At 39.2% G+C, this 21,759-nt stretch overlaps 1 protein-coding gene across 1 annotated transcript in view; it reads right to left on the reverse strand.

The window, feature by feature from the left end:
- Window positions 1–21,759, reverse strand: part of LOC306759536 (protein diaphanous homolog 3-like) — a gene marked incomplete at both ends in the record, with an annotated part of 164,955 nt that overhangs the window by 82,688 nt on the left and 60,508 nt on the right. The window contains 6 exons of the mRNA XM_079245205.1: window positions 3,835–3,964; window positions 8,654–8,893; window positions 11,866–11,967; window positions 16,701–16,795; window positions 20,604–20,699; window positions 21,645–21,686. Coding sequence (XP_079101331.1) covers window positions 3,835–3,964; window positions 8,654–8,893; window positions 11,866–11,967; window positions 16,701–16,795; window positions 20,604–20,699; window positions 21,645–21,686 — 705 coding nt within the window. The remainder of the gene's footprint in view (window positions 1–3,834; window positions 3,965–8,653; window positions 8,894–11,865; window positions 11,968–16,700; window positions 16,796–20,603; window positions 20,700–21,644; window positions 21,687–21,759) is intronic.

Here is a 21,759-nt window from a genome sequence, read left to right on the forward strand (position 1 = left end):
AGAGTGACAATGAGTAAGGACACAGAAAATCAAGATATATAAAGAAAATACCACCAAAAGAAGAGCAAAAGCAGTTTTCCTTCAGTGGAAAAGAAAACTGGCAACATGGAAACCAAGGCTGTGTTACACAGTCAAAACACAGCACCTTTCACAAATAAACCACAAATCGTGACTGCTACCTCTACCCAACCTTTTTTTTTTTTTTTTTTTTGGACACGCAAGTAAGCTCTTTGGTTAATGTGTATGCAAGCAATGCAGTCTTTTCATGCATCTACAGGCCTCTCAAATACCTGTCAGAATTAATGAAAAGGAAGCCACTCAAAAGCTTGGTTTAAAAAGAAATGGGATTTATGTGTCTGAATACTAGATGCGGAGTAATACGACACTTAATGTAAGTGTGTCACAACGGTACACAAATGCAGAGAAAGACCCTGACGGACAAGACGACTCCATTTATATAAACGCAGATATGCTCAGTCGGAACTCCGTGAAGTAAGCAGGTGGACAAACCCAGAAGGTAAAAAAGATGCAAAAATTGTGCTCTTCATTGATCTTCCTTGTACTTATGACTCTTGGCCAAGAAACTGCAGTTGTGTGGCAGAGTTGGAAGAAATGAAGCGCTCAACAGGAGCCTCGTTTTCTCCAGGTTATGAAAGAAAAGAAGAGAAAGAAAACCTTAGGAGAGTCCTTATGAAGAGAGTCCAAACAATGAAGTCACAGAATCCATCCTCCTATGTTTTCTTCTCCTCACGCTTTCTTCCCCTCCCTCCTGCTGGGAGCAGATCAGTGGGTAAAAATCGTCTTTGGAGCAAGAGGAAACATGCTGTGACACAACAACCTCGCAAACAAACAAACACAAACTTTGCACAGGCTGCTGCTCACTGCTTCAACCTGAGAGCTGCCGATAGCAATATGAACAAAGAACAAGACTGAGTCTCCTTTGACCAACCGGCCCGCGCTGCTTTTTTGTGACCTTTACTGTACTATAGAGACACCAGACTGAAAGCATTTTGTGGTGTGAAGCCAAGTTTGTGTGTATACATAAGCAAAACAATTTTTTTTTAATTTATTTATTTTTAAATCTACCTTTAAACGGACACAGATTTAATGAGAATATTGTTCTTCATCTTACTGGCTGCCATGATCTGATGTTTTGCTTAAAAAATAAACCTATAACTTGTACATGTGCGACATCACAAGATTAATAGAAGTATCAAACCGCAAAGCAGATGAACTGAGGGTAGCATAGATCAAACACTAAAATGATAAAATACATTGTTTACAGAATCAGCAAGCATCTAATCCCACAATAGATTACACCCCCCCGACAGGAAAACAAAGGAATGCAAAGTAAAAACGCTTTTACATCTGTCTAGTTAGGCCATTTTGTTGATGCATGAAGCTATCACTAATACTTAACATTAGTATGTGACCAAAAATATCTAATGTGTAATAATATTACTTTTACAAAGCTGGAATAGTACTTTTGTGTGGATTTGTTTTTTTTTTTATTTGTTTGTTTGTTTTTAGTTGACACATAGAAACTAATCACAATAATCAATTGATTAGAAACTACTCAATACTAAAATGAAGTATCTAATTAGACATTTATTTACATGGGTATCAATACTTAAAAGTCACTTTTACAATGGCAGCTTTCAGAATTTTGAACAGGCTTTTCAGCAGGCAGCCCCTTCCCGGACAGCAGCTACCTGGTGGACCCATTGTTTACTTTTTCAACATGGCAGTGGCCAAAAGCAGTTTGTGAAGGTATAAATACTGAAAAGTAAGTTCACTGTTTGGACATCAGTTTCACGTTAACATGTATCCAAACAGAACCAGCCCATGGAACCATGGACCAGAGTCGGTTTAAAGCAGATGAAACCGTCAGAGTATCAAAAGATGAGTAAATCTCTGTGCAAACAATAAATAGTTTCAAATGTCAAGTATAACCGTTAGCAGTGCTGCATTCAGAAGTCGCTCCCCTCTCCAGGATTTAGTGTTGTCTAAAAACTATTGTTGCTGTTTTTTGTTTAAGTTGTTGCTCAGAAACCTTAAACAACTAGTTGAAAGTCATCCATAGTTAGCCACACTGCTAGCATCCATAGTTACACAAATACAGCCATGCTGCAGTCGTTCATATCTGACAATCATTCTGCGCTTTATAGTCCCAGGCTGAGAGAAGGGGACCTCCAGCCAGACCTAAACAACCACGAACAGAATTCCACTTGTCACAAACAATGGAAATCATCAGACACACATGAGCTGAACAGGACTGTTGCTGAGTACTTTTTTAATGGAGCAGGCTCCTGTGTGATACATCATGTGGACTTCCGGCTTCTTCAAAATATGAATTGAAAATCATAAGATTTTGGTTGTTTGTAGTCATTTACTTAATTTTTCCTCAATGTAATGTGAAAAAAGGACACCTTAACAACTTAATAAAGTACTTGTTGTGCTTGTGAACAAAGCTTCAAGTCTCTTTTAGTTTGTTTTTTTTTTTTTACTCTACAGTGAGCAGTTTGAGAAGACTATAGCTGCACAACTTAATAGAGCTTTAAAATACTGCATTTATTCCACAATTTTAATGTCTTTTCTTATATTCATTTACCGGTACATTTTTTATCCTATAATTGTGATATTTTTTTGTGTTCTGACTAATTTACTAAAAAATGTGTTTTTCCCTCTCTGTGTAGGATTGAAAATAGTATGATTACCAGTTAAAAATTATGCAGTATTCAAGCAAGTCTTATAGTCCCCAATAATCTTCATCCCTTCAAAATAATAAACCAACACCTGACAAGACAGTAATAGGGCCCCTTAAATGTAACAAATTAATGGTGATTTTAACTTATGCGCCAATACCAGCTCTTTAAATTTTTAAAAGACGTGGATTAACAGCAATTTAAACGGTTTACTCACAACGCAGGACAAGCTTTGGTCCTGGTGATAAAACAGGTAAGAGCACTCTGCTTTTTAATCTCATGACAGACGACAAAAACAGTTCCAAATCTCTTTAAAAACAATCAATCTCTTAATAAACCTGAATTTTAAAAAGTTCTCCACCATCAGACGCTGCAAGTGAGGACTTTAAAGACCAACTCAACAGTAGGATCAACCACACCATGAGTTTTGCCTGCTTTGTCTGCAGGGTTGTTGCCATGGAGATGGCTCTTGTCTGGGTAGCAGGGGTCCAGCACTGCAAGCACATGGCTGTGGTGCTGGTCCCACCCTGCCTAGATCTGAGATGTTTTTGTGGAGTTCAAGTGGCGACCTCTGTGTTTTAATTGTCATTTGAGATTTTTTTGTTCCTCAGTCTGCAAATGTTTATATTTGTAAAGCACACTGCACAACTCATGTATAAAAAAAAGTGCCTAAAAATAAAAATGTGACTGATTGATAGATGTTTGATTTTGAGACAAAGTGATATTACAGTGCATCAGAGGTTTCCATGGGAAACATCCACAGCTCGCATTACTTTTCCCACTTGGCTCTGTATTCCCCATCATCTTCCTCATGAGGTGTTTGTGAATGTCACCAGAGAGGTTGGATTTGACAGGAAGTGTGTGATACTCTGCGTGAGATGGAAAGTTAACAACAGTGGGAGGCCAGAATTAATTGCAATAACCCCGCTCTTTTGCCTCTGGGAGGCAAATATTCAGTGTTACATTTACAACTTCATACATAAATAACATTAACTGAGAGGTACACAGTGTTTTGTCTGTAATGTGGATCACACCCAATGTGTTAAAGATGTTTTTAATTAGTTTTAATTATAAAACTTTCAAATGTGACAAAAAAAAAAAAAAAAAAGATGGTGTGTGTGTATGTTACCTCTGCTCGCTCGATCCACATGCTCAAGCTCATCAATGAACTTAATCACATCTGGAAATTCCTCCTCACAAACTCCTGCCAAGAAGTGAAGTAAAGTTGTTTTCTGGTCTGCAGACTTTGTGTCCTTTAGCTGTTGCAAAACACAGAAACACAGAGAAATACATGTATGCAGTCTCTTTAGTTTGTAGAAATCCTATTCAAAAAGAACCTGTTGACTATAAAACTGCCCTGATGGGGTCAGGGTGAGGGGCTAGTTTAGACCAAAAGGTAGGTTACTGGAGCTGACCCTATTAGAACTAAAGACAATTGGCATCCTCACCACTATCTTTGTATGTTTGTTTAGAATAACTGTTGGAGAATGAGCTCCAATGTTCCTCATTAAAGTAATAAGAAAAAATATTAAATCTGTGTCACTGTTTTGACACTAATGTAGTTTCATGAAGAAATCTGAAATGCTAATAGCCTGTTTGACAACCAGAAGGCTGGGGTTACGAGTACGAGTAGATGATCTTCTTATGTTTATGAGCTTTAAGATATGAAAGATTTTAATAAATAAAACCAAAACTAAGAATAGCTGATATGTATTTTTTTTCCAGACTTTGCAGCGTACATGCATATAGTTGTTTTTTTTACACTATAGCTGCACATCAAATTGTATAATCTCCAAGGCGATCTGAACCTGTAACAGAACCCCTGAACTGATTTATTGCATTGCAACAAACTGTGCAGAAGTCAGTAAGTTGCATGAGTTTGCCCTGCTGGATTTCAGCTCATTTTCAACATTTACTTCCATGATTTTGAACACAGACACTTCTATAGCTTCAGTTCTGCTTTAATTCTTGCAACCTCCAACAAACAATAATCTGTTTTTCTGAGCTAAAAATGCATCACTTTTTTGCTTGTTATTTGATGTCTCTGCTCTTTGATAACAATTATTCAGTATCACCTCAGTTTATATTTTTACTCCGATCTTTTATATTATAATGCGAAGCCGCATCCTTGTTGTAAGGTAGAAATGTGCCATATGTAGACATAAAAAACCCTTCCCAGAAGCAAACACATCGTGGGTAGATGGTGTGATGAGGTTTTAAATAAGCCACATCAGCCACATATCTGTTTCATGCTGTTTAATGTGCTGCAGCAGAGCAGCTGATTAGCTGCAAACCTGCAAACTGATGCCAGCACCACACCTGAAATCTTTTTTGTGGTCCCTGCTTCTGAAAACTAAGATGCAGGAAGCAGGATGATATGTATACAGAAAAAGCTCATGTAGAAACCTGAGAAAAAAAATCATGCAAGTGCAGCTGCTGACTTAGTGAACAGAGATCTGCATGATGGAATAATGACATTACAGCTACATGCAGGATTGAATTGGCTCTTTTGAAGTAATGTGTCCATCTATGCAGGTCTGTTTTGGCTCGTCATGTGCCACCACTGAGTCCACATTTCTTTCAAAGTTAAACAGAGATGAGACTATACGTCCAACTTGGTGTTTAGATCATGATGGTGGAGAATGGAGAGAACAGTCTACAACACTGTGGCTGAAAATCTTTACAGAGTTGAGAACCAGCGTATGCAATATGGCTCGTATCATGTTCACAGTCACCAAACCTTTTAGTGACCCCTAATGCTCAATGAATTGTGGGATTGTCATTTTGGAAAAGCCCCGTCTACTCAGAAAAAAAATGTTTTATCATAGGAGAAATGACTCAGATGATCTTTGTATTGATCTGCACTGACCCTTCCCTTAAGGGGACAAGTGGACCCAAACCAAGCGGCCATAATAAACATCAAGTGCTATAAAAAAAATAAGAGATCAAATATGTGGGTGTTGTATTAGACTCAAATTTCAGCTTTGAGACTCTTATTAGAAGCGTGTCTGATAAGCTCCTGTTTGCCTATATATGTTTTGCGGTTTGGGATCAAGCAAGTTTGTTTGTTTGTTTGTTTTGCAATCAAGACTCACAAGTTTCTACCATCCAGATTTTTCCTTAAAGTGTCACCCCTGTTTATTTATAAATCCCTTTTCTTAGCACCTGTTCTTCTCCTCAAATGGAAACGCAGGATGAGTGATTTCTGAAGGAGATCTGCTCTCTGTAGCGTACAAAAACAGCGAGTTTGACTTAAAATGTGCTGATGCAGTTTTCTAGACAACAGCAGATGGTCATATCTGCTGGATATTATGAGACAAAGAAGCATGTGTCTAAGCACAAGCCTCGTAAGTGCTAAGTGTTAACAGTGCAACAGATGATTTTACGTCTTATAGTTGTACAGCGGATGCAATTTCACAATGCGACGACCCCCCCCCCCCCCCCCCCCCCCCCCCCCCCCCCCCTTTGCACTTGCTGCCTCCCTCCCGCCCACGCGCAACAATTTTTCAATTTCTCTGATAAATTTCCATCATTGCTCTTTTACGGTCTAATTCCAAGATGTCTCTCAGCATCCCTGTTGATCATCCCTCCCATGGAGTGTGTTGCTGTGTATCTCTCTAGGTGATCTATTGGTAGACAGCAGTGTACTCAGACCCGCTGGGTTTAATCATGTTTGCATTATCTCTTCTAATCAAACATTCTCATCTCTTTTCATTTCTGTTGCCTCCCCACCCCCCACCCCCCACCAAAGATTCAAGTGCTCGCTCACAAAAGGCCCCTCTCTGAATTTAGATGGATGGTAATCATAGTTGACAATGTAAACATTTTCCTCTTTCCAGTTGGGCTGGGTGCAATTTTCTTGTGCTGTGGAGTGTGCTGTGGAATTAAGTTGTCAAACTGGAGCAGGCATGAAGGTGATGTCTTCCTCTATATACATCCTGCCTGTGACATCGACTCGTCATTGTCATACGACATATGCCCATGAAGAGGGAGAACGGGAGAAACTGACATACTGAAACAGGAGTGCTCGGCTATACATAAAGCATAATCTGTAACAGACCTCTATTGATTGATTATATTATTGTCACGTTAATGCATCTAATCCATCATGCGCGTATGGACTCATATTTGGCCCATGCAGAAGTGTTCGTAAGAGCATAGGCTTCCAAATCTAACAGGGCAAAGAGGATGGCAGTGACAAATGGCTGCGGTGGTTGTTACTGTGGAAACAGCATCGCATGTGTCAACAGCTGTAATGTAACCACCGGTGGAGTTTCCTACCCAGAGATTACACCCCGTTTCTTACCATCACTATCACACAGGGAGACTTAGAGTTCCATCTTCGTGACACATAAAATCCGCAGGTACAGGTATCTGCAGAGTCGATCCATGGAGTATGAGTAGTTCTGCAGGGTGTGTGAGCTTACAAAGGGATTCAGTTATAGCCTTAGCTATTCAGTAATGAGGAAAATGGAAAGTTTATGTTGCTTGTGTTTATATGCTGCAAAAGGAAGCTCAATCATCACACGCCCCAACTGGCCTTCATATCTTGATATTTTCCAGTTCTTCAATAATGAACTGTTACTAATACATAAAACTCCAAATTACTTTAAAATATTACATGTTTACTACTTTTCTGATGTACAAAATTTGACATTGTTTTACTTAAGCAATGCATACCATGATATAAGTTTTTTTTCCTCTTGAACTGTGGATTTACAGACACGATGCTGACCTGCAGTGCCTTTGGTTGCAGATTCATTTTCAGTTTTTGTGTCTTCACTACTTCATAAGTGATAAAAATACAGTTGACAGATATTCCAGAGACCCTTCAGGTTCTTGTGCCATTCTGGAGTCTCAGAACCTTGGTTCCTTCTGGCAAACCGGCAGCGGGTTCATACTGTTTACCAAAGTAAAACATAGCTTGGAAATTTGCTCCTAAATGTTTAGTCATAAGGTTCCATTATAACCTACAGTTTCCCAAAAGAAAACATATTTAGACAGCTGAGATACTGAGGATGTCAACATGAGTTTACACAAAACTAACTGGCTTGACAATCAGCTAGCTGAGCATACTGGAACCATTTTTTCTTTGGTCCGAGTACATCAACCTGTTGAAAAAGAGATTTGAGTACCGGCCATGGAAAAAGGCTGGAAGTGGTAGAAGTGCAGTGATGAATGCCAAAAAAAAAGTTTGTGGGTGGGCACAATTCCCTAAGGACATGTTTTTACAGTCATGACACTTCTCTCTCGACAGCTTTGGGTCCTTTTGTTGACCACAATTGCTGAAGAAGTTAATGTGTCTGGCGGTTACAAAAGACTGAGGCAATATACTGCTATATTAGGCCAAGACAGCAGCTACTGTTACACACCATTACCCAGAATGCATTAAAAAAAAAAACACAGAGTGGATTATTTATACCATCTAATTTTTTAATAGCTGTAGCAGATGTTTATGAAACAGGGTCCAAGTCAGAGTTCCCTTTAACAGGAGCCAACTGATAGAGAAAGCAGGTCTGGTGGAGCTGATTGTGATAAAATCCATCAGTTGAAAATAATGAGCAGCCAAAATAAAGCTCAGAATAATAATAAAGGAACTAGAAGTAAAATTTATAAGACATCCAGAGAGGATATTTGGGCAACATCCAATCATTTATCTTCTATATTAGTATTAAAACACAAAATTCTTAAAAATTTGAATTAAGACTGTAGCCATGAGTCAGACAGGCCAAATTCCTTTCAAGTTCAGCCCATGTCAGTGAGAATGAAGTTATCACTGCTATAATATCCCACCTGCAAACAGCTGTATGGACTCTGTACGAATAAAGTTTATCCCATAAGCTTTATTGAACACACACCACATATGTTGAACCATCCCCACTGAAGGGATAAGCGACAACACACTGTATGGAAACAGCCGATGGCATGGTCGGCATTTCAACCCTTACCTTGCAAAGAGAACTGAGGTCAAAGCCGTAGGACTGGGCATTTCGAGAGCCTGCATTCATGTAATTCCCCAGCATCAGCACAAGCTCCAGCAAGCGGCCAAAGGAGCGGCTCTTCCTGACCTCTTCACACGCTGTATTTACCGCCAGGATATCTGGGCGCAGATTGTTTATCTGCTCCTCAAACTGGAGCCGAAAGAGGATGTGGCTGAGGCGAGGTCGCAGCCTCTTCACGCTGCTCATCTGCGAGCAGAGAAAAAGTGATCCAGACATTATGTATTAGGGGAAAAAGGGGGGAATTACAGAAAAAGAGAATCAAGCAGGGCAGAAGGAAAGCTGGGGGAAATTATGTTTAAGAGAGAAAATCACTTTTGAGAGCACTGTTAAACTTAAAAACATCTACAATCACACTTCTGGCACTTTCACATGAAGTCGATCTAATTTAGAAGACATTTATGCAACTAGCATGCTGGAAAGTGTTGCTAGGCAGTAGTAATAGATGCTGGCAGTGATTTGATTTGGGACCCAGGTCTGGTAAGTTAATTGTGGAGTTAGTGTCCATATAGGGCAGACAGTGGAGGGGGTGGAATATACAATAGGCTGCCTTGGATTACCACTCTCACACAATTAGAGAAAATTGGAAAATATTGCATTGGGCCTCAGACCTGGCCACAGCTGCGATTGTATATGTGTGTGGGGCAGCAGGGAGGAGGGCAGGTTCCAATTGTCTGTTTCACACAACAGCTGGCTGTGTGGTTTGAAGTCCTCCATCAAGGGTTTAATTACGGCTACTGTAATCTTATCAAATGGCTATTTCAGTGAGTGACTGAGCGAGTTGTGCGTGCGTGTGTCAGTGTATTGTTATGACAAAAAACAAGTGAGAAAACAAAGAGGAAAATTACATGCGAAAATGAAGAAATAATAAGGTGCAAAGGACTAAAATATAATGCTGAAGTGAGCTTTGGAGATGGGATAAATGGTGTAATCAAGATAATATTGTGAGGAGATAATAAGCAGAGAAGGATGAAAGACGGCAAACATTGCAGCTTCAGAGTGAAAGTGGGCAGCCGTGGTTTGTATTTAGGGTGTTGCTTTGGAAACATGAGGGGTTGAGTTGTGATAGACCAAAATGAAAAAGAGGTTTTGGAAAATGCAGCTCGTGTTGTGATTAAATTAAACAACAGAAATATGAGAGGGGACAACAGTTCTGTTGACGGCATGTATAGCACCGTGCCAAAAAGAAAAAAAAAACTTGTGAATATATGAGCAGAGCTTTAAAAAAAAAAAAAAAAAGTGGAATACATTCAGTTCAAAAAACTTCAGAGCTCTAGCATGATCATATGTGAAAATACAAAAATCAAGACATAGTTTCGTAACAATAAGTGCACTATGTTCCCACATTCTTATTCATATGTCTGCATTTTTTAGTTATTCGCTTTGCACCAAGTTACACACACTGCCAGCACGCCAGACGAGCCTGGTTCTTCTTAATAATGCATGAACCCCCTAGAAAAAAGGACTTGTGAAATGTTGTGCAGGTTTTTGCTTTCTATTTCTATATTTCAAGGATCGTGCATAAAACCAGCAATGCAGAGCACTACTGGGAATTAAAAGCCTATTTTTTCTCGCCCCTCTCCACTCCTCCGTGGTGCCGGAAGACACACAGCAGCAGCTACTCCTCATCAGGTTTCTTTATCATTTAGATTTATAGGAGGAAAAGTGTATTTTCAAATTCTTCCTCAATGCATAATGTGTAAATCAGGACATTTGGGAGCATGAAGAGATAGAGGGTGCTGGTCTGTTGGGTCACAGGGAGAAAAAGGAAAAGGTGGCTACGAAATACAATTTTCTTTTTTTTTTTTTTAAACTCTGTAATGCCTGGAGCACATGGACAAGGCCTTAGCACAAGCTGTAAAAATGTAAACAACTGCCACCACAAGGCATTATTTATGCAAGCTAACCTTTAATAATTAGAGAATGTGCAACAATTGTTCAAAAGCAGCAGGGATGTTGTGCAGGAACAGCTGGTAAGCGCTGCCCTTTTTTGCTTCCAGGCTGAAACTGTGGCTCATTTATCTGTCCAGTGCCCTGCAGGTTGCAGGATATGTTCAGTGTTGCCACCTGACCCAACACACCAGCATCTGGCTGTGCTCCTGGACCTAATAACTTGTAAATTATATGATCTGATTAAAGATATGAATAATAGGAATGAAAATGCAGGTGAGAATACCTCACACTGTGCATCTTTCATTATAAAGGAAGTCCGTAATACACATGGGGGAGACGGCCAGAAGCCCCTTTACAAGTTAATGCAGTTTTACACAAAATCCATGAAAATATAGCTGTCATTACTAATGGCTAATATTCCCGAAAAGTCAAAGTTTCATTTACGTTTAACTTATTGTCACGAAAATTTTTATAGTTCTTTTTTCTTTTACTGATATTTAAAGTCACATTTCAACCTGTATTTTACAAAGCAACCTGGTCCGTTTCTTAGAAAACAAAAGATGGAGGGCAAAATTAGGTGTAAGTAATTAAAAACAGAAAAAAAAGAAGATCCACATGTTTGTTCGATACTAAATTAAAGACATTTTCCCAGAACCTGAGCTTTTCTGATCCATGTAAGCGCACAGGCCTCTTTGGGCCCACGCAAGCAAAGTATATAAGCAGGTTCCTGTTTGTTCTATGTCTCCCTAATGAACCATACACAACAGCCGAATGCCTCCTCCTCCTCGCCTCTCCAACAGAAAGATCTTTTTCACGCATGAGTGCAAAAAACGGGGCAAAGGAAGTAGATTATTGTTTGGTTTGTCAGTATCTTAGTAGCTTGAAAAAGAATACATAAAACCTGCTACATCTCTTATCCAAAACGCTGGATAAGCCTCCTTCCGGATGTCTTTCAGACAATAATGCAGACATAATCAGGTACCTTGCGGCTCTTTAAACTGCATAAATTAGTCCACAGGTGTGCTGTCTTTCGTCTTGTGAAAAAAAAATGTAGCATTTTCAGAAGCTCTTGATTATGATAATCCTGTGAAAGCACTCAGTAGGTGACTTGTGTGTGTGTGTGTGTGTGTTTTCATAAAGACACCAAGAAAGCAAATTCAACACAAGGTGAGTTGATATGACCAGAACATTTACAGCTTTTCAGTTATCAGCAGTAAGGTGGTGTGGTTTTGTTTTGTCAAAGTGCACGTTTGTTAGAGATTACTCACCACAACCCCAAACTGCTCAGGCTCCGACAAATTACAGTACTCATTTTCGTACTTAGCCAGTGCGTTCAGCTGCTCCTGCTCTGGTAGATGCTTTACAAGGTTCTGCAAACAGGGTGGAAGAGGGGGAGAAGTGGAAAGAAAAAGCAATGATGACACCAGTGAGCACAAAAAGCCAGCATCTCACTCTGAGACAGACAAAAACATGGCTGCCAGCAGTTTGTCTGAAGAACAACATGTTTCTTACAATTAACTACAAAATGAAATCTTTTATTTATATTCCATTTATTTTTCTTTTAGACTCATAGTGGACATGATGACTTCTTCTCACGTGAATAGGCCTCAGCCAATACTCCCTTTGAGGGGCAAATATTTAAATTCCTAGCTTGTTTTTACTGGCGCCTGAAAAAATGTCGCCACATCCATTACTTTAGCTTCTATTGATGCACTATAATTGAATTTACTTTAATGACTATTAATTGCTAGTGTGTTGCAATTAACAAGTGATAAAATGAATTATTCAGTGTGTGCTTTGGTAGATCAGGTTTGTTTTCATTAGTCTCAACTCAGCTTACGTACTATGACAGTTAAATAATCTAAAAGCCTCCCAAGCGTTCATTCATTTCCACATCATTCAGTACACAAATTCAGACTCAAAAGCTCAGTGAGTTATTTTTACAAACTGGCATTTAATTGCTTTCGCACAGGCTTGGTATTCTTACTCATTTTTCATCACTTTTTTCATTCATTTTTAACATTTTCGGTGGTGAGTGTATGTTGAGTTATCTTCTAATGAGGAACCCTGTTGCTACTGCCAATTAAATCGAATGAAAACATATAAAGGCATGCAGTGGAATTAATAACCTGTATCAACATCCTAAACTAGGATGAAACAGATGAAAACTAATAATCAGTCAGTCTTTTCATAATGTCAGAAGTGCTGTGTTATCATATTGGAAGAAACTGCATAACAAAAGTAAACCCTACTTTCAGTATCTTCCCATCTTTCTGTCGACATGTCGACCAGGGAGGATTGTTACTTATCAATTAACGTCACCAAAAAGCACTCAACACCTAGAAAATAAACCTAAGGAAGCAATGATGCCGCTTGTTTCACAGAATATGCTTGACTGTGTTAAGATGGTCAACTTTTATTTTTAAGTCAATTATAATTTGCTGACCTCGACAAACTCACTTTCTCTTTTCTTGTACAGCTTTTCAGATGCCTATGGACTAATCCAGTGGTCGTTTTGTTTATATGGGTATGTTGTCTGGGATCTCAGTGCTTCCTCTGTCGTGACAGCCTGTCGTTTCTCCTCTGCTCTCTGCCCGTGTTCAGCCATGTTGGGAACACTGCCTTTACTGTTTAACTAAATTTAAGGTTTTCCACTGCTGTATTTTTTCAAGTTATTTGTGCTTTAGCCTCTTATTTTATCCTTTCCTATTTTTGTTCTTTATGTTTTTGTTTTATGTTTTGGCACCAGTCCATCGCCAGTCCACTGTGATGGACTGGCGAGCTGTCCAGGGTGTACCCTGCCTGTCACCCAAAGCCAGCTGGGATAGGCTCCAGCTTCCCCGCAACCCTGAATTGGAATAAGCGGTTCAGAAAATGAATGAATGAATGAATGCTTTATGTACTTTTCAACCTCTGCTTGTATCTGTTATTGTTTTGAGGTCTAGTTGATCTATGTTTTAATTTTTTCATAATTTTAACTCCTCTTCGTCATGGGGACCCACCGCATGGCGGGTTCTGCCTGCTCAGTCTGCAGGGCTGCTGTTGCAGCAGGCGCATGTCTAGATTGTTTCCTCACAGCAGCGCCAGGCCAGATGTTTAGCACAATTCATTTTATTAGTGTTTTAATACGTACATTTAGTTAAAAAGGAAGAAAAGTAAGAAAAGAAGAGTCAAACGTTCTTGTTTGGGTAGAACAGGGAGAGGAAATGGGGGAAATTGGAGAAAGTGTGTGTGTATGGTGGGGGGGTGTTTCATTATGCATAAAATGATACTAAAGCACTTTGAGTTGATCTTTGACATGATAAACACTTTATAAAGTCTGATTTGATTTGGTTGATATTGTTTAGAAAATAGTCCAATTCTCAGCTGTTCTGCTCTGACATGCACAGAAATGCCACATCAGCAATGGTGAATAGTCTTTCCGATATTTTCCCGGGATAAGGTTGTTCCTGGGGCTGGGGGATTTGACAATTTATATCTTTTGGACAACAGAAAATGTCTATCGTTTCATATAAGGCTCTATTGTTTATGCCACACTAAATTGTTTTACTGCAGTATTTTACATCAAGATGCACTTTACGGCATGCACGCTGCAATATATAAACAAACGTGGAGAAAGACAGTAGCAGACACGTTTCAGAGCGTGGAAATTCATTAAAAGAGGTCCAGCCAACCAAAACTGATGAGCTTGTTCCTAAAAGAGGGGAAATTTCTGTTGCGTAGATGTGGTTTGGATATAAAAAGACTGACGTGGAACCGACAATAGACTAACTCACAGTCCCAACACTGGACTCCGACACAACTACCGGTAACTCATTTTATCACCTGCGCAAGAATCAGGATGAAGAATACATAATAAAGAATAGAGTCAACAAGCAAAAGAAGTGTCAAGTGGTGGCGGAAGCACTCATAATAAACTCCAGACGCAAACGCTGCCACAGACATTTACCCGTGAAACGTCATACGGCCATAGTTCCCCCAGATGGAAGGAGATCACGACTTCTGTTGCCAAGCACATCTAACAAATAGCTGATGATTGACACAAAATTACACAAACCATTTCATATTGTTGGGTATTTTGTTATGGGGATATAAAAGGAAATATAACCGGATATGAGATTTTGGTCATATCGCTCAGCCCTAGTTGTACGTGCACTAAACAGTCCTCCATCTGGAGGATGAAAACTAAACTTTGCAACATGCATCAAATCCAAAGCACATTCTGAAATTTGGCTGCGGTACTTTAACTAGTGTGTGAACCCAAGAACTGCATATATACTAGCTCATATTGTTACACTGGTAAAGGACTTTTAGGCTTACAGTGTAAGTTCAAATATAACGAGTGAGGTACTTTACAAGCTGGGAAGAAAAAACTCATCATTTAGTATAAACAGGTCGTCATGGAGACCAACAGTCTGGGTAAAAGAGTTCACATTGTATTCACAGACAATGTGCCATCTTTTTATTGTTTTTTCGTTGTTGTTGGCTGCAAAAGATGCCATTCCAATTATCGGTGACTAGCATGAGCAAACTCTTTGCAATAAGCGCTCTTTTGAAACCATAAATGTTTCATCAAGTTACTTGATCTAAATATCCACTACACAACCAGGCAGAGAAGAATGGAAAGAAAATCTGAATTATTGACACTAAAAACCTTAACACCTGCCATCATCTGGGCTGGAGTACAATGGGACGTGATTAATTGACATTCTGTGCCGCATCCCATGACTCAGCTCAGCTGCATGGACATGGTCTCACTGTGGATGCTGCAGTTGGGACTACAACAGGGAACTTATATTTTCTTGACAATGACATATTCTTATCGACTATCGGTTGATTATATATCGGCAAGACAGCTAGTAGCGGCTCAGTCTGTCTTGCTGTGAAGCAGCTGAGACCTGCAGTCCAGAGAGAATGAATAAATAATAAACAAGCCTGTGTATATCATACACTGCTGTCCAACATCCCTGTATTACTTAATAATGCCACTGCTTCATGTTGTTGTGGACTTTCTGGACCAGTTCTGGGTCTTTTGAAGTCTTCCATTTACTGATGATAAAACTGCCAAACCAGCAATGGAAACACTTTTAATCTCATTTTAGCATGTCCAGCCTTGTTTGAAAATACCTTTTTAGACATACTACCATTTTTTTTTAAAAATGAACAACTAACAAAGATTATTATTTATGTTGCTGTAAAGAACTGTCGCATCAGAGCATGTTTACAAATAGATGTGCAGTTTGTGAGCCTTGTATCAGACAGGGTTGTACCAGATATTTCTATCACTACATTCCTGTTTATGATAGTATTTTAAGACTGCGCTTAAGAGATATGACTCAGATATCTGCTATGGTGAGTATTTGGGTTACAAACAAACACGAACTCGATCCAATGAAGAGCCAGAAATATTTCTCAGAGTTAGAAATTAAAATCTCAATTTCTGTTCTGAGAATTAAATCAATTAGGAGAGACGAGGAGTCACCTACTGTAACTTCGACTCCTCTTCAAAACCAGTAAAAGCAACAAAATGAAGCAGCAGTGATCAGACAGTCTGCCACTTAAAATGGATTATTTTATCCCTATTGGACGAAAGAATCAAAGACAAATGATGTAAGAGCGCATTAAAGTTAAAAAACAAATCCATAAAATGCAAAGTGTGCTGCATGCATGGCATGAACACACCAAAAGTATGACCACAAAGCTTAACGGTAAAGCAGATTAAAAGAGGGGCAGCAAAATAGCAAAATCAAATCAAAACATAAAGTCTGCTAAACATCATCTGAGTAATTATTTATTTATTAATTACCAGACTGCCTGTGCTCACCAACTGCTTCCACACCTGCTGTACAGGAAATGTACAGATGCCTGGTGCTTCAGCCTCAGGCTCCGTGTCTTGTTAAGTTGTACAACTAATAAAGAAAATAGGTAAAGGCTGAGCATAAACGTAATCAGCTGTGTAGGAGAAGGGCTAGAGATTCACCTCCAGCCACAGTGGCACACTGATGTGCCAAGTAAAGTACGATCAGATTCACTGTCAGCAGTTCAAGTCTTCCACTAAACTTCCATAAGAAAGTAAAGTGCGAAACTTTTTTGCTTGTCCTACCTGGATCATGGGTTCAGTGAGCTGTTCCTCATCCACCACCACTATCATGCGACGGATTTCCTGATAAGGCATACGGAAGGAACCCAGGAAGATAGCTAGAGAAGAAATAAAATGATTAAACACTTGTACAAATTAATAAAATGGGTAAAAAAAAAAAAAGAAACTGAAAGCACACATTAAGAAAATGACACAGGAACCAAAGAAATCAAATTCTAGACACCTCACTGCATGATTCAGTCAGACATTAAACTGCTGTGGATTATTTGATTTTTAAAGTCACACTGGCTTAGCAAGCATGAAATCCTCAAGCAAATGATACGACGAGGGCTGAATGGTAAATGCCATGTCAGTATATGTCATTAGTCTAGCAGCTGGGATCATTTAAAAAAAAAAAATAAATAAATAATAAAAACATCCAGATGATGCACAACTTGAAATATTACGAATATTTAGAACCACAACCTGTGACGGCTTACGTTTCTACTGTAAAGGAATACGTCTCTAACAGAAACTCTGAAAGCAGAACTGTGCTTCTCCTCCGTCACTGTCAGATTATACAATATGTCACTGATTAAAATCACTTTATAACCCGAGGTTGGAAATGAAATGACTTCTAATTTAATGTCACTCACTCCAGAGACTATGAAAGATTTTACAGAAGTATTTGCATGGTGCTAAAATAGACTTGGATCAGTAGTTTTGCCAGGAGTTGGTATATATAACACTACAATGGAAAGGGAAACAATCCCTAAACCTTCCTTAAAACTGAGTCGACATGATCCAAACAAAACAAAACAAAACGGCAGCATTCAGACTGAGCTTGCCTGACTAACTGTGCTTAGACATGTGTAAACTACTTCCGCATATACATCAGTTTAATTATCAAAAGATCTTCACACCACAGATAAATACTGTTTTTTCAAGAGCAAAAATAAATACACACACCGGTCACTTTGTTAGCTCTACCTGTCCAACTTCTTAAAACAAATAGCTAATCGTCTCAGCTAACCAGACTTTCTCCTTCACTTTATGAGCACTGTGTGTCATCCTCTGATGGCTGCTTCCAGCAGAATAATGCACCATGCCACAAAGCTCAAATCCTCTCATACTGGTTTCTTGCACATTCACTGCACTCCAATAGCCTCCACAGTCACCTGATCTCAATCCGATAGAGCCCCAGCGGGATTTTGTAGAACGGGATCTATCCATCATGGATATACAGCCAATAAATCTGCAGCAACTGTGTGATCACAAAGAATGAAGGCAGGCCTCATGGTAAAATGGGGTCCAAATCAGTACTAACACAGTTTACCTGATCAAGTGATGAATAGGTGTATTAGCAGGATCAGAAACATCCTGTCCCACAGTAATGCTGACAGACCGATACATGCATTCATCACATGTAAGACTGAGTATAATGGTTTACAACCCAGTTAAAATCTTCCAGTTAAGCTAAAATAATGCTAACTCTTACAACCTCCCCGTACTGGCTTCCCATTACATTCAGAAAATAACTTTAAATTATTTTAATGGCATACAAAGCCCTTAAAAGCCAAGAAACTGGAAACGTATTTAAAAAGAACTTATTCTTCCAGTCCAATAGAGCTCTTTACTCCCAGAATGAGGGCCTATTTGTGTTCCAAGAATCTAAATGTCCAGAACAAGATGTGGAGCTCTTGGCTTTTAGGCTCCTCTCCTGTGGAAAAACTTGCAACTATCTAATTTACCATTCTTTTTGTCATGTTTCAAGAACCTGTGGAAAGGTACAACAAAAAAAATGGGGCTTAAAAACCCACTTTAACATATCAGACCAATGTGCAACACTTTGGTCAGTATATTTTAACAAAAACAATATCTCTTGGAGACAAAAGCATGCAAACCTGCAGGATTAGCAATTCATTTTAAAGTGCTATTGGGCTTTATGATGACAACCAGACATGAATGGGTGTCATCTTTACTGAAAACTACCTGCCGAAACTGTTTGGAAAGGAGGAATGAACAAAAGCTTCTGAGTATCAATGAGCAGCATGACCAGAGAAAAACCCAGAACATTCAGCTGTAACCATTACATTACATCTAGTCATCATTTTTCTACTGATATGTTGATTTTTTTACTAATACATTTGCTTCATCTCCTTTGCTTAGCTTGCTTCTCTTTGTGTCTCTTTAAAACTTGTATAGAAATATCAAATCTTTAGGTTATACAGTATTTATGCAGTAGTTATAGCTCCTTAGTTTAATGGCTGTACATCAAAACTAATTAGATGGAATACATTTAAACAGCATCTCACCACTAAAGCATCAATAAGGCATCAAAACGTGAACCCCACGTGCTCATTTTCCAGCCTCAAAGCTTTTAGACTCTTTCCCTCCTATGGTGGAACACAAACCCACTTTCTCTCCAGTCTTCTTGTCTTTGTTTTTTTTTTTTTTTTTTTTTTTTTTATAAATTCTCAGCTCTTCAGTCCTGCCTTATAATTCCAGCTGCATGATTTATCACTGTTACGGGGCTGATTAGTCCCATTTTCTTTTAATACATGAAACAAAGGTCACAGCTCCCCTTGATATAAGCCAATGAGGTGCTAAGATCTGAGAGTGCTTAAGAGATCAGTGGGATCCTCATTAACGCTGGGTGCTTTTAAAATGATCATTTTAAGGCCGAGCACACACGTGTGAATGCATTCGTTGTGTGTGTGTGTGCGTGCGTGCGTATTTGAGCAGGAGAGAAAAAAACGATCACCGATGTGATGATATGCTGCAGCATTCTTCTGTTTTTTTTCTCTCCTTTCTCTTCTTCGTTTGTTAATGGATCATTAACGTCATTGATTAGCACAGTGTGGAGAGATGAGTCATACATGTGAATGCTCAGGTTCATACTAAGCACCGCTTCATAACAACTGCTGTAGCATTAAGCAAGCGCATGATGTAACATGCAAATGTTTCGGCAACTCCGTTACCATAAATGCTTCAGTGAGTTCAAGGTGAGCCAGTCTGAAAAAGGCAGGAAATTAAAGATTAACATTTACTTTCTGACATATGGATCAAAACCATTGTTTTTATGTTTTTTCTTTTTTAATCTTACAGCGTTAGAGTAGAAAAAACAAGGATCTTACAAACTGTCTGAACACAGCAAGAGACTTTTGCTCTGAGTTAACTTTTATCAAGGCCTCAGACATCATTAAAAAAAGAAAAGGCCAAGGGACACAAATTGAAAGTACTTTGCCTCCTCAAACCTGGTCATTACAACCGGCCATGGACTCCAGGCTGCCTGAAATATAAAAGATCTAATATCGGGCAGGAGAAGTTGATAACAAGATAGCAATCAAGCAATAAGGAGTAATGTTGAAATGCAATTCGGAGACGACAGGTAACAGGAATGCTTAAAGAAAAAGCCTGTTTGCATCCAAAAGGCTTTCAGGAACATGTAGCCGATGGAAATCTGTGGCAGAAGTAAAAAGGGACCCAAGGGTAGTGGGTGACCAGGAAAAACGTCCTCCGCAGGAATAATTCCATCCAAACATCCCAAATCCTTCACTAAATAGCTGCATATGAAGAACAATCATCATCTGTGACACTTGCATGCACTCTTGTTTCAAAGAATAAATATGCAGCTATAGAGTCAGGTCATTTTTATTTTTTTGATATTCTGAAAAAAGAAGGAAAAAATGGATATTTCTTAAATATTAACTTAGTTATCTTTCCCTATATGTGCATACAGCTGCTAAAATTTGCACCTATATTTTCAAACTTACAATTTATTCTCAGTCAAATTCCCTACAATTGCAAAAAAAAAGAAAAACAAAAAAAAAAAAACTAGACGCCTTTTCACAAAGCAACAAAAGTCACATGTCCGTATAAATGTAAATCTCAATGGGAGCGGGCTGAAAGGAAATGCATACTTACACAGATTTTGTGCAATCTTGGGATCGAGCACTTTGAGCTCTTTAATTCTCTTCTTAATGGATTTCTTATCCTCCAGATCCTCCTCTTCTTTTTTGGCTGATAGAGACAAAAACACTGAATTATTACACAAAAAAGTAAAAGCTGCAGACGGGCATACGCCAACTGTACGGCTGACACACGCTTGACACACACAAATTCAGATCAAGGGGGGGGCTGCTTACTTGTTCTCATCGGGGAACAAAATATAGAAAAGAGCAGTCATAAAACGACCAAAGATGCAGAAAATTTTTCGTCGTGAACAGTGTTGGAATACAGCACACATAACAGCTTGTGAAGTATGACAACAAACATTCCTGCCGTTGTTGTGGTTACGTTGTGTCTGTACATACTTTTCCCCACATGAAGAATGATGGGATGCCTCTGACCAACAATATAAGACGAGGATTAAGATAAGAGACGTGTGAAGGGGCTGACAAGGTAAGGTATCGGACCACCACGGCTTGACAGAAGACACCGTGTTGGACACTGTTCAGTAATCAGAGAATAGGTGAAGGTAAATTAGCTGGTGGGATGTTGACGGAGCTATTGGTTTACATAAAATGAACCTTGAAATCCAGAACAGGAAACCAGTATAAAGACTCTTACGTAAACGTGCCCTCATGTTCACAAAGAGAAAGTCATGGTTGCTTTTAATTATTTAAGACACAAGATTAAGAGAACAAAATGTGCATCCCAGGAGTATGCTGGGTAATTGTCTGGTGCTGTAATTATCATGTGTGTGTGTAGAGGAGAGACTAAAAGACGGGAACGGTGTAAAAGAACACAGGGGTTAATCCGCAGGAAAGGTATGCCTGCTGTTCCACATGTGCTTCTTCGCCTTTCGAGGATCCTGTATCTAATTAAAAAGTGAAGAGGTACACTTGGAGCTCCCGCATGACAGAGACTAGTAGCATGTCCAGAAACACACACGCCTACTGCAGGACCCACCATGCACAGAGAAACACAAAACATGGCCACACGCTGAGCTATCCTTGTACTTACGTGGCTCCTCTGTTGGTACACTTTCCTCACAGTCTTTTGGTGTGAGAGAGAAAGGAAAAAGAGACACACAAGGAGAAAAATGGAAAATGTGGCGAGAAGAGAGGAGAGAGGATGA

Source organism: Telmatherina bonti, assembly GCF_933228915.1.
Source record: "Telmatherina bonti genome assembly, chromosome: 1".
Taxonomy (NCBI): domain Eukaryota; kingdom Metazoa; phylum Chordata; class Actinopteri; order Atheriniformes; family Telmatherinidae; genus Telmatherina; species Telmatherina bonti.